Consider the following 17,754-nt stretch of genomic DNA (forward strand, 5'->3'; position numbering starts at 1 on the left):
TTTAAGAGAGAGAAAGAGATAGATAAAGGAGGAGAGAGTTGACAAAAAAAAATAAAATTGTGGGTCCCACCTCTTTGTAAGAGTGAAAGGATGTAAGTTGTGTAATTTAAAAGTATAGACACTTTTCCCCTTATTTATATATGGGTTTTATAAGAGTTATCTTGTAGGAAAAGTAATTGTGTAATGTTATAGAGATTCGTTTTGCGTGCTTTAACTTTTTTAATTTTTTTTTGTTTTAAAAAGTGTGGTCTCACAGAATGTCGTGTGTGTAGGAAATTTGATGGTGTCATGTTAAAGGACAAACTACAATCCCTTTATATATATGGGTATTGACAAAGCAAATATTCGCAACAATCAATCTAATATTTATGACCGCAATCTAAATGATGAATCCAGTTTGTTTGAAACTCATTGAAGCCATATTTATGGTGTGTTTGGTGTTGCAGGTGGAACTTGCTTGTGCAAAAGAGGTTAGGCGCATACAATGTGAATGAATGATGAATCCAGTTTGTTTGTTTGATATTTATTGAAGCCATATTCATGGTGTGTTTTTTGTTGCAGGTGGACATTGTTTATGGAAAAGAGGTTTGGTGTATACAAAGAGATTTTGTGGATTTTATCACTTGTCATGAATGATGAATCCATATTAATTTATGGTGTGTTTTGTTTTGCAGGATGAGCTTGTTTCATCAAAAGTGGTTAGGTGCATAGAAAGGGAGAGGGAAGCACTCCTCGACTTGAAGGGTGGCCTTGTGGATCACTATGGCATGCTGTCATCTTGGACAACTGCTGATTGTTGCCAATGGAAGGGAATTCGTTGTAGCAACCTTACTGGCCATGTATTAATGCTCGATCTTCATGGAGAGTCTCGTTATAGATTCTATGGAGATTTCGACGAATTAGTCTCACGACTTTATATCTATAATGACCTTTACATTTATTATAGATTTAATATTGAAGGATAATTATAAAGAAAAAGAAATAAAGTCACCTTTGGTGAAAGAGGAGTTAAAATGACAGTTAAGTGGTAAAAATGCGGGTAAATAAAGTTATCCAAAAAGTGAAAGTAAATAGAGAGAAGTGACTAGAAAAATATTCTAGTCTATTGGGTGAAGTTTGGTAATAAATGGAGGTGCATAGATAGATAAGCTTATACCCACTAGAAAAATAAACTCACTTAAGTGAGTAGTGAGTCACTGTTTCCCATTCTTCTTCGTCGTCAGACAGAGAGCAAAAGGAGAGAAATGGAGGTTTTGAATAAAAACCTTCCAAAATTCGTAGAGAAAGCTAGAGACCTCCAAATCACTCCGTTCCAAAGCCAAACTTGTGAGAAATTTCAAGAAGAATCCATTGGTACCAGTATTTCTAGGTGGGTTTCACTGTAGAGAGAGATCTTCCTCATCTAAGATTTCGAATTTCATGGATAATGGGGATTTTGATGGAGCTTCAAGCTCCCAATAATGGGGATTTTGATGGAGCTTGAAGCCATGGGAGCTTGAAGTAAGCCTTCCCCTTCGTTCTAGGCAAGTTTATGTTGAGAAATCCTGGTTTTCTTTGAGTTTTGAGAAAGATTGAATTTAAGTTTTCATTTTGAAAGTTTGGTTTGATTGAGCATGTTAGTGCTTGATTGAGGCTTGGCTCATGTTGAGAAAAGTGTTCGGATGAAGATTTTAACGGTGAAAATGTATTTGGAAAAATTGAGATACCGTATTTTTGAATAGTGACGTATATGAATAGTACCGTATACGTGAATAGTGACGTATACATGAATAGTACCGTTGAGATGAACAGTACCGTATGTATGAATAGTTAAGAAATATTTGATAAGTAAAAGATGAAATCAATAAATGGTGTGTCTGGTTAACTACTTAGTTTTGAACCATTTTATTGATATTTGTATGGATTTCCTATTCTAGGTGCGCCTAAGAGTCTTGTTGAGGATCCTACATCAGAGGAGGCTTGGTAACTCGGTTGTTGGGTAGGCCATCTATACAGTTTAGAGAGGTAAGCTCTATGTTTATGGGGTTCGCTCCTACTTTGTGTTCCGCCATAGTGTACGGACTGTGGTCAGGTTGTATGATATGTATGAGATATATGATATAGATGCATTCATATAGAGCTATATGATAATATGATATGTTTTGTTTTGATGTATTTACTTTGATATGTGTTAATATGATATGTTTTGTTATGATATGACTTCTGTAATATGATTTCTGTAACAATATCTGGCCATTGATTGTATAGTACCCGGATGTTCGCTTTGGGTCCTCCCTCGGGACTGATGGTGTACGCCTCTGATATGTTCTGGTTCCGCTTTGGGGTCCTCCCTCGGGAACACGTGCGTTGATTTCCGCTTGGGGTCCTCCCTTGGGAATGACTGCGTACGCCTCTGATATGTTCTGGTTCCGCTTTGGGGTCCTCCCTCGGGAACACGTGCGTTGATTTCCGCTTGGGGTCCTCCCTTGGGAATGACTGCGTACGCCTCTGATATGTTCTGGTTCCGCTTGGGGTCCTCCCTTGGGAACACGTGCGTTGATTTCCGCTTGGGGTCTTCCCTTGGGAATATCTGCGTACGTTTCTGATAAGATATGTGTATATGTTTTGTTTAGTTATGATATTTGATTATATGACATGTTTTATGGGATATGTATGATGATTTTGTAAATGATATTTGTTACGTACGTTGATTTCCGCTTGGGGTCATCCCTTGGGAACGATTGTGTACGTCTCTGATATAACACGTTTTATTCTGATGTGAGTATTGTGATGATTTTTGTAAAAGATATTTGTTACGTGCGTGGATTTTCGCTTGGGGTCATCCCTTGGGAATGAATGCGTTTGTCTTTGATAAGATATGTATATATACTTTGTTCAGTTATGATAATTGCTTATATGATGTTTTGTATATTATGTATCTGACTGTCATGCAGGAAGTGAGCCCAGGGTATGGAGGGTTTTCCATAAACCTGGAGTTTACTAGAGATTCGTCTCTAACCCCGTTTGGGGATATGATTTCAGGAACACAGTTAATTGAAGAGCCTCATGGGACAAGGACACTAACCGTGGCTAGAGGTACTAGTATGAGGATGTGGAGTTCTGGGTGGTCGGATGCTACTATTTGTTTTAGACGTATTTTCGGAAAAGATGTATTGTTGCATAGTGCTCATATTCGATACATGTACATTTATGTATTCAGGCATGATGATATGGCTATGTAGTATTCAGTTATGTTATGTATTGGATTGCATGCTATTAGATTTGTGGCACGGAGCCGAGTTCAGCATGCGCCCATAGATTGGTATCTGAGTATATTTGCATGACTGGTACTTCTGGAAATATATATTGTTTAAACTGTCTATCAGGAACTCTTGAGAGTGGGATTGGAAAATCTCCAGTTGTCTGATTTACAGAGGTTACTCTGTCCGATTTTCGTCTCCGTAAAATAAGAATTAAATTAGAAGAAGTATGCAATGTGATATGTCATGTGAAAAAGGATTAAAGAAAAAGAAAAAGTTAGTTCGTATTTTCGTAAGTTAAGTCTTCCGCTGTTTCTGTTAAGTATCATATGCATGTTAATTGAACCGGCTCGATGCTGGGGATGTTACATTTATGGTATCAGAGCAGTTGCTCTAGGGAGTTACATGATATATAGCATAAGATATTTGAAGTTGGAAGTTCTTGAGTGTTTTCTTGGAGTGCTGTATAATGCATGTGTGATCACTGAGTGTGAGCGTAGCTAACTCATTCCTTAGTGTAATATATGCAGAGATATGGTTCTTCCAAGGAGGACTCATAGGACATTTAATAATGATGATCCATCACCGGATCTTGTTGTAGCAATTTTTGCTGCACTAACTGAGATTGTAGCCTTAAAATTGGGAAACTTTCAATTCCTTGGAAGGAAATATACCATATGAGATTGGGAAACTTTCAAACTTGCAAACGCTTTATCTTGGAGGATATGATGGTGGTGCTCTTAAAATTGACGATGGGAATCGTGCTGGAGGTCAGTGGCTATCTAATCTCTCTTCTTTGACCCATCTTCACTTGGTTGGGATATCTAATCTTAACCGTTCTAAAAGCTGGATGCAAATGATTGTTAAGCTACCAAAACTAAGAGAACTAAGTTTATCCGATTGTAGCCTTTCCGATCATTTTATCCTTTCATTGAACACTTCCAAATTCAATTCTTCTACTTCCCTTTCTGTCATTGACCTCTCTTGGAACACCTTCACGTCATCCATGATATTCCAGTGGGTGTCAAATATCAGTTCCAACCTTGTTGAGCTTGACCTTACTGCTAACAATCTCTTGGAGGCTCCCCCATCAAGTCATTTTGGCATAGTGATGAATTCTCTTGAGCGGCTTTACCTCTCCTTTAATAGACTCAAGGACAGTGTTATTAAATCCTTCATGAATATATGCACCTTACGTTCTTTATACTTGTCTCAGAATAATTTGACTGAAGAACTTCCATCAATTCTTCTTAACATGTCTCGTGGCTGTGTTAGATACTCATTACAAGAGTTGAATCTGAGAGAGAATCAAATCACTGGTTCGTTACCTGACCTTTCGATATTCACATCTTTGAAAACATTGGATCTTTCTCGTAATAGATTAAGTGGAAAGATACCTGAAGGTAGCAGATTGCCATCTCAGTTGGAGTCTTTGTCAATCGGATCAAACTCTTTAGAAGGTGGAGTTCCCAAATCATTTGGGGACGCTTGTACTTTGCGCTCATTGGACCTTTCCAATAACAGTTTGAGCGTAGAGCTTGGAGTGATATTTAATCACTTGTCTGGGTGTGCTAGGTACTCGTTGCAAAATTTGTATTTGGAAGAAAATAAAATCAACGGCACACTAGCTAACCTTCCAATATTCTCATCTATGAAAACATTGGATCTTTCTAGTAATTGATTAAGTGGAAAGATACCTGAAGGTAGCAGATTGCCATCCCAGTTGGAGTCTTTGTTTATCAAATCAAACTCTTTAGAAGGTGGAGTTCCCAAATCATTTGGGGACGCATGTACTTTGCGCTCATTGGTCATGTCCAATAACAGTTTAAGTGAAGAGCTTGGAGTGATATTTAATCACTTGTCTGGGTGTGCTAGGTACTCGTTGCAAAATTTGTTTTTGGAAGAAAATAAAATCAACGGCACACTAGCTAACCTTCTAATATTCACATCTTTGAAAACATTGGATCTTTCTAGTAATCGATTAAGTGGAAAGATACCTGAAGGTAGCAGATTGCCATCTCAGTTGGAGTCTTTGTCAATCCGCACAAACTCTTTAGAAGGTGGAATTCCAAAATCATTTGGGGATGCATGTACTTTGCGCTCATTGGTCATGTCCAATAACAGTTTAAGTGAAGAGCTTGGAGTGATATTTAATCACTTGTCTGGGTGTGCTAGGTACTCATTGCAAAATTTGTTTTTGGAAGAAAATAAAATCAACGGCACACTAGCTAACCTTCTAATATTCACATCTTTGAAAACATTGGATCTTTCTAGTAATCGATTAAGTGGAAAGATACCTGAAGGTAGCAGATTGCCATCTCAGTTGGAGTCTTTGTCAATCCGCACAAACTCTTTAGAAGGTGGAATTCCAAAATCATTTGGGGATGCATATACTTTGCGCTCATTGGTCATGTCCAATAACAGTTTAAGTGAAGAGCTTGGAGTGATATTTAATCACTTGTCTGGGTGTGCTAGGTACTCGTTGCAAAATTTGTTTTTGGAAGAAAATAAAATCAACGGCACACTAGCTAACCTTCTAATATTCACATCTTTGAAAACATTGGATCTTTCTAGTAATCGATTAAGTGGAAAGATACCTGAAGGTAGCAGATTGCCATCTCAGTTGGAGTCTTTGTCAATCCGCACAAACTCTTTAGAAGGTGGAATTCCAAAATCATTTGGGGATGCATGTACTTTGCGCTCATTGCACCTGTCCAATAACAGTTTAAGTGAAGAGCTTGGAGTGATAATCCATCACTTGTCTGGATGTGCTAGATACTCACTAGATGAGTTGGATCTGGGCATGAATAAAATCAATGGCACATTGCCTGACCTTTCAATATTCTCATCTTTAAAAATATTATATTTTCATCAAAACAGGTTAAATGGCAATATTCCTGAAGATATTCGATTTCCAACTCAATTGGTTTCACTGGATATTTCTTCAAACTCTTTGGAAGGTGTGATCAGTGACTCCCATTTTGCTAATATGTCTAAGTTAGAGTCATTGGACTTATCTGACAACTCATTGGCTGTAGTATTTAGCCAAAACTGGGTTCCATCCTTTCAATTACAATCCATAAAAATGAGATCTTGCAAGCTAGGTCCAACATTTCCCAAATGGTTGCAGACACAAAATAACATCATTGATCTTGACATTTCTCATAATGGAATATCAGATATTGTTCCAGAGTGGTTTTGGGCTAAATTTTCATTCTTGGAGTTGTCGAACGTGAAGCTTTCATACAACAATCTCAAAGGTACAATTCCAAATTTTCCTGTAAAGAATATTCCTTTTTCTTTAACTCTGACGTCAAATCAATTTGAAGGCCCCATTCCAACATTTATGCGGGGTTTTGTAACCCTTGATCTGTCCATAAATAAGTTTTCAGATTCTCTTGGGTTTTTGTGTGCTAATGGTACAGTTGAAACATTAGCCCAATTAGACCTTTCACATAATCAGCTATCTGGACAGATTCCGGACTGTTGGAGCCAATTCAAGTCATTAGCTTATTTAGATTTGAGTCACAATAATTTTTCAGGAAAGGTTCCCACTTCAATGGGATCGCTTCTTGAACTTCAAGCATTGCTATTGAGAAACAATAGTTTAAATGAGGGGATCCCTTTCTCATTGAGGCATTGTACAAAGTTAGTAATGCTAGATCTGGCAGAAAATAGATTGTCAAGACCTATCCCTCCTTGGATTGGGGGCGAATTTCAAGAGTTGCAAATTTTAAGCTTGGGAAGGAATCACCTGTATGGAAGCTTACCATTACAACTTTGTTCTCTAAAAAGCATTCAGCTCTTGGATCTCTCATCGAACAATCTATCCGGACCAATTCCCAAATGCTTCAAAAATTTTACTTTAATGGCTCAAAAGAATTCCTCAAGAGATTATCCTGACCATGTATATGATTACAAGCAAGGTCCTGAATCAGGCGGCGAAGCGTCATATGAATTGAATGAATTCTTAATGTGGAAAGGTGCCGAACGAATGTTCAAGAATAATCAGTTATTTCTTTTAAAAAGCATTGATCTCTCAAACAATCATTTTTCAAAAGAAATTCCAGCAGAATTGGAGAATTTATTTGGATTGGTTTCATTGAATTTATCAAGGAACAATTTGACAGGGAAAATTCCTTCAAATATTGGAAGGCTAACATCACTTGAATTTCTTGATTTGTCAAGAAACCAGATTTCTGGTTCAATTCCTTCCAGTCTTGCTCAAATTGATCGGCTTGCAATGTTAGATTTGTCACATAACCATCTATCTGGAGAAATTCCGATCGGCACACAGTTACAGAGCTTTGGTGCCTCCAAATATGAAGATAATCTTGATCTTTGTGGGAAGCCACTTGACAAATTGTGTATGGAAGCAGAGCCACCGAATGACATTTGGATTTGTTATAGGCTTTTGGGGAATGTTTGGCTCAATTCTGGTCAATCGTTCTTGCCGACATGCTTATTTCAGGATATTGAACAATTTAGTTGACAGTATTTATGTGATGATAGCAATTAAAGTTGCCAAATACAAGAGGTGGCTCAAACACTAGCAGGTAATATTATTCTAGCCCTCCTATATATACTCCGCTTTGCTTTCTACAATAAATAAATCTTTGTTTATTTATGTACATTAAGCAACCATACTATCGTTAAGTTTTTTCTTTTTTATTTATTTAAAATATTAAAACATATAGCTTCAAATGAAACTTGCTTTTAACATTAATTGAACTTACAAACGTTATTGTAATTTCGTAAGTTGTTTCTAAGATACTAATTTGTAATAACATATTCAATAAACTAATATTATAGTACTCTTATTTCTGATTGTAGGATTTATATTTTTGAACTCTTTTTTAATATAACTTTTTTTGTTAAACATGTAAGCTGCTAATTGTTTTCGCACGAAATGATTACTTTTCAGAACCATTGCATAAACTAGAAGAGTTTAATTGATATGTGCGGTTAGTTTAAAGAAATTTTATACCGACATATATCTACTAATATTTTGACATATCATTATTTATTTTCATCACATTTTTAATTAAAATAAAAGTAATAAGTAATGATTGTGTCAATGAGAGCTTAGGATAAACTTCATGTGTTTTTGGTATGACGATGATTTTCAGTTGATTGTTGGTGTTATTTTGTTGAGAAATCGGTTCCCTCAATCTCAGCTAAGCAGCCTTTTCTCTGCGGAAGTCAATCAACAAGATCCTGATATCTGATCTCGGCAATACCTCGACCTGAACTTCACCAGGTCGGACAGCGCAGCGGAAAATCAAAAAAACAAAAACGGGAGGGAGAGAGATAAGGAGAACTCAAACAGTTTTAACGTGGGGAAACCTTCTCCAATGAAGAAGTAAAAACCCACGGGACTTAGTCCAGATCAAAAATTCACTATGAAAATAATGGTTACAAAGAATCCAGATTCACCAATGTGGTGGTTAACATAACATTTCCAACAATGGTGATAGTCAAACTCCTCTAAAGATGTTTCATGTAAGCACCCGCACCGTTAATTAAGGAAATTAATCAGTTAATTATGAGTTTAATGAGATAATTTCATAATTGACCCTAATAATTATTATGAGGCTCTAATAATTGTAGTAAGTGAGTAATAATGCTGAAAGTCGCTTTTCTGACGAAAAGTGCAGATACCGGTTCTGCTAGTCGGTATAAATGCATAGCGAAAAAGTATCCCGAAAAATTATAATAAGTACATGATAATTACTAGAATAACATGTAGGACTTGTAAAACGAGTTTCAAGTTAAAATAATGAGAACTGGTGCCAGAAACAGGTACTGGCTATGAAAAGCGCGTACCAGAAAGGTGCTGCGAAAAATATATGAAAAATATGATAATTCTTGTAAAATTGAGTAGGTTAAGAATTCTGAGTTTGAGATTAAAATGCTAAGCGTAGCTATTTTTGCTAATATTGTGTGGTTTGAGTTAATGAGACTATATATATAACTTTTGGGCTCAAAGCCCTAGGTTAATTCTGTTCCCTACGTGAGTGTTGGCTGGTCAAGGGTGTGTGTGCACTGTTCCATTGCCACTCTTCCCTTGTTCTTGGCAAAATCCCATCAAGAGACCACTTTTCTTGGTTGTTCTTCCATCTAAACACATGTGCCTTGTATGTATTGGCCTTGGGAGGGTGGGGAGTGTACCATTCTGAGTTCGTGGCCTCTGTGGTGAAGTGAAGTGGCTGACTTTGGGGCTGTCTTCTTGGGTTTGGCTTGTGTGACCTTGTTCTTGGCTTCTTGAGCTTCAAGAAGCCCCCTTTTGGCACAAAGGGACAAGCTTGAAGTGTATTTTTGTAGCCTTGTGAAGTCAGAACCTTGGGGTTGCATTGGAGGCTTCCTTTCTGCTTCATTTTCGAAGTTTAGAGCTCTTGAGGTGAGCCTTGATCACCTAAGTGTCATTTTGAGGCCTAAAGCTTGTTTAATCAATTAAATAGAGGAGCTTTAACCATTTGAGTAAAGGAATGTGTTTTTGGGTTCATAACTTGTTGGGGTATATCTTTTTAGGGAGTCATTGGACTCCCAATCGCTTTTGAACCTTTGAATTTGGGATTATGTAGAAGTTGGTTCGAATTTCTGCATTCTGTTGAAGAAGTATTCGAATACTTTTCGTGTAGTATTCGAATACTTGTTCATGGTAGTCGAATACTCCTAGCAGGAGTATTGGAATACTTTAGGAGTATTGGAATACTTTCTGGGAAGAAAAGTATTCGGATACCTTTGAAGAAGTATTCGAATACTGGAAGGTATTCGAATACAGTGAGGTTTGGTATTCGGATACTAAAGTATTCAGATACTGGGGGAAAAGTATTCGGATACTTGTGAGTATTCGAATACTTTATTGAAAGTAATCGAATACTTTCTGGAGAGCTGGAGTATTCGAATACTACTCGTGGAGTATTCGAATACTTCCTGCAGAAACAATATGTAATGAGTTAAAATGAGTAGGAAAGACTTAATCACTTAATGTAATCTGAGCTATGATTATTGATGATTAATTATGTTATGGGCAGATTGTGATTGTGCTGTTTGTGGGCCTTGAGCTTGTGTGGACTCTTGGCATTGGATAGTTAGCTTGCAAGGTAAGCTTTCGTGTCCTCGGTTTAACCATGTTGTGGTTCCACCATGTCCCATGGGGGTATGGTTATATGCATGCTGTGTTACATGCTTTGGATATTTGAAATGCAGTTGAGCTTTATGTGTAATGGCTTTTAATATGCATGTGTTGTTCCATCTTGACGGTAAGCCTGAGTATGTGGCGTTATACAAGACGGTGATCCGGGGTGGATGCAAGTGGCGTCTGGCACTATGTGTGGGTATTAGACGTATATAAATCCTGCATTTCTCTGGCCAGTAGAATAGAATTAACACACATGACATGATTATCTGCTGCATTGCACTATTTTAGAACTGATGATGATAAACTGCTTTTGAACTTATATTGCACATGTAAGTGAGCTTGGGGTGGAAGATCCTTGAGGACCCCTTGCCTTACTGAGATTTCTTGTTTAGAGATCTCACCCCACGTTTGGGGAATGCTTATTTCAGGTTCAGGTAGTATGGGGACTGATGCCTCTGGCGGTAGGAGGCCAGAGCTTAGTTGAGGTTTAGTGCTGTTCATTTTATGCTGGCATGACTGCATTGGATGCTGTTTATGTTTTCTACCATTTATGATTATTTGAGTTGAGACTGATGTTGGGCTTTGTTGTCTTATTTGGGTGAGCATGAGAGTTGTCCATACCACTATGTTGTTAATACTTTTGAGTTGAGTTGTATAAACTGCTAGTTGGTCCGGTCTACGTGTTGTAGCTCCGTGACTAGAGACATACTTATGTTATTTTAATTAATGAGGTATTTCAGTTAGCTGTTTATTGCAATGTACATAAGGCGATGTTTTGAAAATGGTTAAGTAATCAAGTTGGTAATGATTAATGACATCATAATTGAAACGAAAAATATATTCCGCATTTTTAATTAAGCGCAGCTTAATACGATAGTATGATAACATTACCAGATATATACGGGGTGTTACATTTCACTCAAACTCTCTCTAGAGATCTCTAAAAAACAAAGCATAAAGCTTTGCTCTCAAATCTCTCAAGTAATTTTCTCTCAAATTTTCTCTCTCATTCTAATCAAGCCTCCACCCACAACTAATGAATATATAGAGGAGGTGAGATCTATGGTTTAAGGTTTACGGTTTTTAGGAAACCCCTCAATGGGCTTGGGCTTAGCATTGAAGGAGGAAGCCCAACAAATCTCCGCCTCCGAATTCAATGCGTCGGCTTCAGCATCAACCCGGCTCCATCACAACAGTCTTCAAATTTTCTTACTGGAACCGGCTTCGTGACACGAGCTGTCGAACTCGTGCAAATTAAAAATTATTTTTTATTGGGGTTCAGAAAATTTGTAGTAAAGTGGAAACCCTAAGTCGTCTCTCGAGGAAATTTTTTTGGTAAAAATCGTTTATGATGACAGAAACTTAAAAGAGGGGTTTTGGATTTTGATTGAATAATTAAAAAGGCAGAATATAAATTTGGAATAAAAATTCGTAATTAAAAATTAACCAACCTAAGGTTAGGGTTCCATGGACGTCTTTCCTCGGATAAAAAGATATCAGAATCGTGATTGATCGTCAATCGAATCAGAATCCTTATTTCCAATTGACAACCCTCTCTAAGCGATCGCTTAGCATTTGATCAAATACGGTGCTTCTACTCGTACAATCGCAGAGTATCAGCCCGTTTGATTTAAGGTCATAGGGTCAATCAATCTAACCATCAAATCTGATGATTAATCTCTTTCCATAATCGCAATCGCGAACCTCAGATTGAATATCCACGATCGCACGATATCAATCTGAGTTGGGAAGGGAAACGAAACTGATTTAAAACAAAGCGCAAACTCTCAAGACTAATCCATGGAATCCGTTACCCTTAGGTTGATTAAAAGGTTCTTAGCCTCGCATGGCTAAGGTAAACATGATTAAAATAAAATAAAAAGAAGAAGAAGAAGAAAAAGATGAAGAACACGAAGAACACTCCAGAGAAAGTTCTTTGATCCCAAAATACGAAAATTCAGAATCCCTAAAATGTTTCTTACTCTGCCATCATATACCCCTACCCAAAGCGGGTTAGGATTCAGTTCTGATCGGCCTATCTGTCTAAAATACGAAATAAAATAAAACTAAAACTTGGCTTTGGGCCACTTAAGTAATTGGGTTTTAATTTAAATTACAAGTCCAATAATAAAATAAAACTTCAGCAAAATGCGTCCGACTTGGCGTAAGAAATGTACCAGCTTCCAGTCTGAATTGGGCTTCGAACTCTTCATAAGAATTGTAGCCCTCTGTGTTATCTGAAAAACCCAACAAGAACGGAGTCAATCCGACAACTGTGGACCGATATATGGCCAAAATACAGAAGTAACGTAAAGCTGAAAAATTCTGACGAAAATAAATTAAACCCAATCAAAAACTAAAAATGTAAATTAACTCAAAACATCATTATTTTATTCAAATAAATCCTAAAAATACTAATCAAGAGTAACAAATAATTGTAATAAAATATGAGTTATCACTTCGTCATCATGTCGGACCAATTTTGGTCAGTGTGCACTTTGACGAGTTCGAGCTCTCCACCTTCCACCACATCCTGGATCCAGTGATACCTTACATCAATATGCTTAGTGCGGGAGTGATAGGTCGAATTCTTCGCAAGATGGATTGCACTTTGATTGTCACAACGCAGCTCGTACTTGTCTTGATCATGACCGAGTTCCGTGAGGAACTTCTTCATCCACAGCATCTTTTTGCTTGCCTTAGTAGCGGCAATGTACTCAGCCTCAGTTGTCGATAGTGCAACACACTTCTGAAGTCTTGATTGCCAAGAGACAGCTACTCTGGAAAATCTCGTCATGTATCCCGTCGTCGACTTCCTCGAATCAGAATCTCCCCCTAAATCAGAATTCGAGTAGTCTTGCAACTCGGCTTTGCCTTCTCCAAATCGGAGACATAAGTCGGTCGTACCTCGGAGGTACTTGAAGATCCACTTCACTGCTTCCCATGCTCTTTGCCGGGGTTTGACAAATACCGGCTTACCATTCCAACAGCATACACCAAGTCGGGTCTAGTGCAAACCATTGCGTACATCAAGCTTCCGACGGCGGATTGGTGCGGGATCTTCAGCATCTCATCTTTGTCTTCATCAGATCTCGGACATTGCTTCTGGTTTAGCTTTATATGTCTGGCTAGGGGGGTGCTGACTGTTTTGGCTTTGTCCGTGATGAATCTCTTCAGAATCTTCTCAATATACTTCTCTTGACTTAGCCACAGTAGCTTCTTCTGTCTATCTCGGATGATCTTGATTCTGAGTATCTGCTTTGCAGGGCCGAGGTCCTTCATTGTGAAGGACAAGTTCAACGCCTTTTTCAGGGCGGCTATCCTCGATTTGTTTTTCCCTACAATAAGCATGTCGTCAACATATAACAACAAAATCAAAAAATTTCCGGCCTCATACCTCTTCACAAATACGCAGTGGTCGACTTCTGTCTTCTCAAACTTATGATCAGTCATAAATGATTCAAACTTCTTGTAACACTTCCGAGGTGCTTGCTTTAAGCCATAGAGACTCTTCTTCAACCGACATACCAAGTCTTCTTGGTCTGGAGCTCAGAGACTCTTCTTCAACCGACATACCAAGTCTTCTTGGTCTGGAGCTCGAAACCCCTCAGGTTGCTCCATATATATCTCTTCTTCTAAATCACCGCGAAGAAATGTCGTCTTCATGTCTATTTGTTCTACCTCGAGGTCCATCGAAGCCGCCATGGCTAACACAGTTTGAACTGAGGTCATTTTCACCACAGGAGAAAAAATATCCTTAAAGTCTACTACTTTCTTTTGATTGCAGTCTTTCACTACAATTCGGGCTTTGTATCTCGGCTTTTGCCCGTTCTCTTCATTCTTAATCTTGTAGACTAATTTATTTTTCAAAGCTCGTCTTCCTTCAGGCAACTCGGTCAGCTCATAACTCTGATTCTCATGTAGAGACTTCATCTCGTCTTGCATTGCATTTTCTCATTCTTCTTTCTCTGAGCTCGTCACAGCCTCATCATAACTCTGAGGCTCACCGTCTTCAGCAACAACAGTGCATCTCGAACAGATGGGTATCTCGTAGAGGGTCTTCTATCTCGAGTTGAATATCTCGGCTGTTCTTCAGCTTGAGAACCCGGTTCATCATTCTCATCCCGGATCTCAACATCAACTCTGACCTCAGTGTCTTGGTCATCTTCAGCTTGTTGCTGGTCATCATTTTCTTCATTCTCTTGATTTTCTCCCCCTGCTTCAGCTCGGACAAGAGGGATGGGTTCTTCACGTATGACAGTAACCTGGACTTTGGGCTTCGAGATGTCATGAATAGTCTAGTTCTGATGAAAGACCACATCTCGGCTTCTCACTATCTTCTTATTGATTGGATTCCAAAGTCAGAACCCGAACTCACATCTCGGCAAACCAAGATAGATGCATTCTTTTGTCTTCGCATCAAGTTTTTCCCTTTCATTTTTAGGGATATGCACGAAAGCTCGGCATCCAAATACTTTTAATTGATTATAGGTCGCTTTTCGACCTGTCCAGACTTTTTCTGGAATTTCTCCTTCAAGTGGCCGTTGTAAGAACCCGCACCGTTAATTACAGAAATTAATTAATTAAATGTGAGAATTAGGAAATAATTTCATAATTGACCCTAATAATTATGAAAAGGCTTGAATAATTATAGTAAGTGATTAATAATGTTGAAAGTCGCTTTTTTGACGAAAAGTGCAGATACCGGTTCTGCTACTCGGTATAAATGTGTACTGATGAAGTATCCCGGAACATTAAAATAAGTGCATGAATATTCCTAGAATAATATGTAGGACTGTGATTTCAAGTTTCAAGTTAAAATAATGAGAACTGATGTCAGAACTGATACTGGCTATGTAAAAGCGCGTACCGGAAAAGTGCTGCGAAAAATAATATAAAAATATGATAAATCTTGTAAAATTTAGTAGGTTCAAAATTCTAAGTTTGGGATTAAAATGCTAAGCGTAGCATTTAGCGCTAATACAGTGCGATTAAGGCTTAAGTGGGTATATATACGCAAGTTTGGCCCAAAACCCTACCAATTTTGAGATCAAGTTGTCTCCTTTTCTTGATTTCTTCATCTCTAAACAAGTAAACACTTGTAGAGTGCATTCTGAGGTTGAAGTTCACTATTTGCTGAGTTGTGGGAGCCATTTGGGGGAGGTGCAGTTGCTGCCTCTGAACTTGGTGCCTGTGTGAACCATTTACTTGGCATTGGTGGTGCCAAGGAGCCATATTTAGTGCAAAGGACCATCCTTTAATCATCATTTTTGGCTCACTGTTTAAGTCAGTACCTTGGAGCTGTTGTGTGAGCTCCAAGAGCACCTTCTTTCTCTGTTTTGAGCTTGTGGTATGATCATCACCCTTGTGCTTGAGTTTTCTTTGTTAAAAATGGAACCTTGATGCACGTAATGGATTAAATTTGATAACTTAAGGTTGGGTAAGGTTAAACACACCTAGAAATGCATGTTTAAGCTTCTGAAATCGTGAAATGAACCACCTTTGGATTGATATCTCGCGAAATGTAGAATCCGAGTTCTGCCGCGAAATATCCGGATATTGGGTTAGAAATATCCGGATATTAATATCCGGATATGGGGTTCTGAATATCCGGATATGCCCCCGACAAATATCCGGATATTCTAGGTTTTTGAAGAACAGTAGCTATACTATTCATACAGAACTGAGTTGTGGGTTTGTGGACCCTAGATTGAGGAAGTGGGACTTCTGTATTAATTATGTAAGTCAGAATCTAAGTGATTAAGGGCTTATGGCTTTGTGAGAAGCCTAAAGACATGGAACGTATGGAAAGGCGTTGTCTTTATATTGTATGAGTGTAGAGTTGAATATTGATATGTTAATTGGTCCATAACAGATTGTGATTCTGCTGTGTTGGACTTTGAGCTTGTGTGGACTCTTGGCATTGGACAGTTAGCTTGCAAGGTAAGCTTTCGTGTCCTCGGTTTAGCCATTGTTGGTTCCACCATGTCCCATGGGGGGATGGTTTATATGCATGATGTTGTTTTCATGTATTATTTTGATAAATGCTATTGAGCTGTTATATGCGAGTGCCTTTATGATATACATGTGGTGTTCCACCTATACGGTAAGCCTGAGTATGTGGAGACATACAAGATGGTGAGGTTGTGGGTGAGGTGCAAGCAGTGTTCCTTGTACTTATTGTGGGGTTGTAGACGTATGTCCTACATTTCTCTGGCCAATAGAATATAGTTAAAACACACATGGCATGAATATCTGTTGCACTGCATAGTTTTGGAACTTGTACTGTTAAATGCTTTTGAACTTATATTGCACATGTAAGTGAGCTTGGGGTGGAAGATCCTTGAGCACCCCTTGTCTTACTGAGACTTCTTGTTTAGAGATCTCACCCCACATTTGAGGACGCTTATTTCAGGTTCAGGTAACTTGGGGGCTGATGCCTCTAGCGGCAGGAGGCCGAAGCTTAGCTGATATTGATGTTATATGCTGACATGTTTGGATGCTGGATTATATCTGCTGATGTTATGCTTTTAGCTTGTTATTATTATGTTGCTGTTGTTGAGACTTTTGTGGGCTTGGTTGCCTTATTTGGTGAGCATTGGGTTTGTCAATGCCACATTGATGTTAGTACTTTTAGCTTGAGTTGTATAAACTATCAGGGTTTTCCGGTCTACGTGTTGTAGTTCCGTGACTAGAGACATATTGATGTTAATTTTATATTGAGGTATTTCAGTTAGCTGTCTTTTGCAATTTACATACAGGAAATGTTTTGAAAGAGAACTAAGTAAGCAACTTGGTTAATATTAATGACATCATAATTGAAAAGAAAAAGTTATTCCGCAATTTTAAATTAAGTGTGGCTTAATACGATAACATGTTAACAAACCGAATATATAAGGGGTGTTACAGCAGTGATGGTGAGAGGTTGATCAAGTCAACAGCAGTTCCGACGGCTTCTCCCCAGAATGATTTCGGTAACCCAACATTGGATAACATGCTTCGTACCTTCTCTTCAATAGTCTTGTTCATCCTCTCAGCAAGTCCATTCAGCTGAGGATTCTTGGGGGGGGGGGGTCTTCTCAAGTCGGATCTTCGAGTTGAAGTACCATCCTGGCAAGGCCAATGTGGTAGCTGATGCTTTGAGTCAGAAACCCGGGAACTCATCCAGCTTGTTACTTGGTAACTTTGATGTGATTGAGAAGTTCCGAAACTTGGCAGTGACTGCTCCACGTGAGGGTGTACTTCTAGAGATGGAAGCAGCAGATGTTGTGAATGAGCTGTTAGAAAAGATCAAAGAGGCATAAGTTCAGAGAGAGTGTCTGGATTATGTGAAGAACCAAGACGGTGTGTCTTAGAATGATGATGGACTTC

At 38.4% G+C, this 17,754-nt stretch overlaps 2 protein-coding genes across 2 annotated transcripts; both read left to right on the forward strand.

The window, feature by feature from the left end:
* Nucleotides 1-386: 386 nt before the first annotated feature.
* On the forward strand, nt 387-4,920 carry LOC133303013 (receptor-like protein EIX1). The gene is made up of 4 exons (XM_061502841.1): nt 387-470; nt 562-585; nt 675-870; nt 3,905-4,920. Exons 1-4 carry the CDS (start codon nt 387-389, stop codon nt 4,918-4,920), a joined length of 1,320 nt encoding a protein of 439 aa, XP_061358825.1.
* Nucleotides 4,921-5,049: 129 nt separating this feature from the next.
* LOC133303012 (receptor-like protein EIX1) lies at nt 5,050-7,731 on the forward strand. The gene has a single exon (XM_061502840.1). It carries the CDS (start codon nt 5,050-5,052, stop codon nt 7,729-7,731), a length of 2,682 nt encoding a protein of 893 aa, XP_061358824.1.
* Nucleotides 7,732-17,754: the final 10,023 nt, after the last annotated feature.

The sequence above is a fragment of the Gastrolobium bilobum genome, unplaced genomic scaffold (genome assembly GCF_033153095.1).
Source record: "Gastrolobium bilobum isolate Gb01-03AN ecotype WA unplaced genomic scaffold, APGP_CSIRO_Gbil_v1 utg4324, whole genome shotgun sequence".
Lineage (NCBI taxonomy): Eukaryota > Viridiplantae > Streptophyta > Magnoliopsida > Fabales > Fabaceae > Gastrolobium > Gastrolobium bilobum.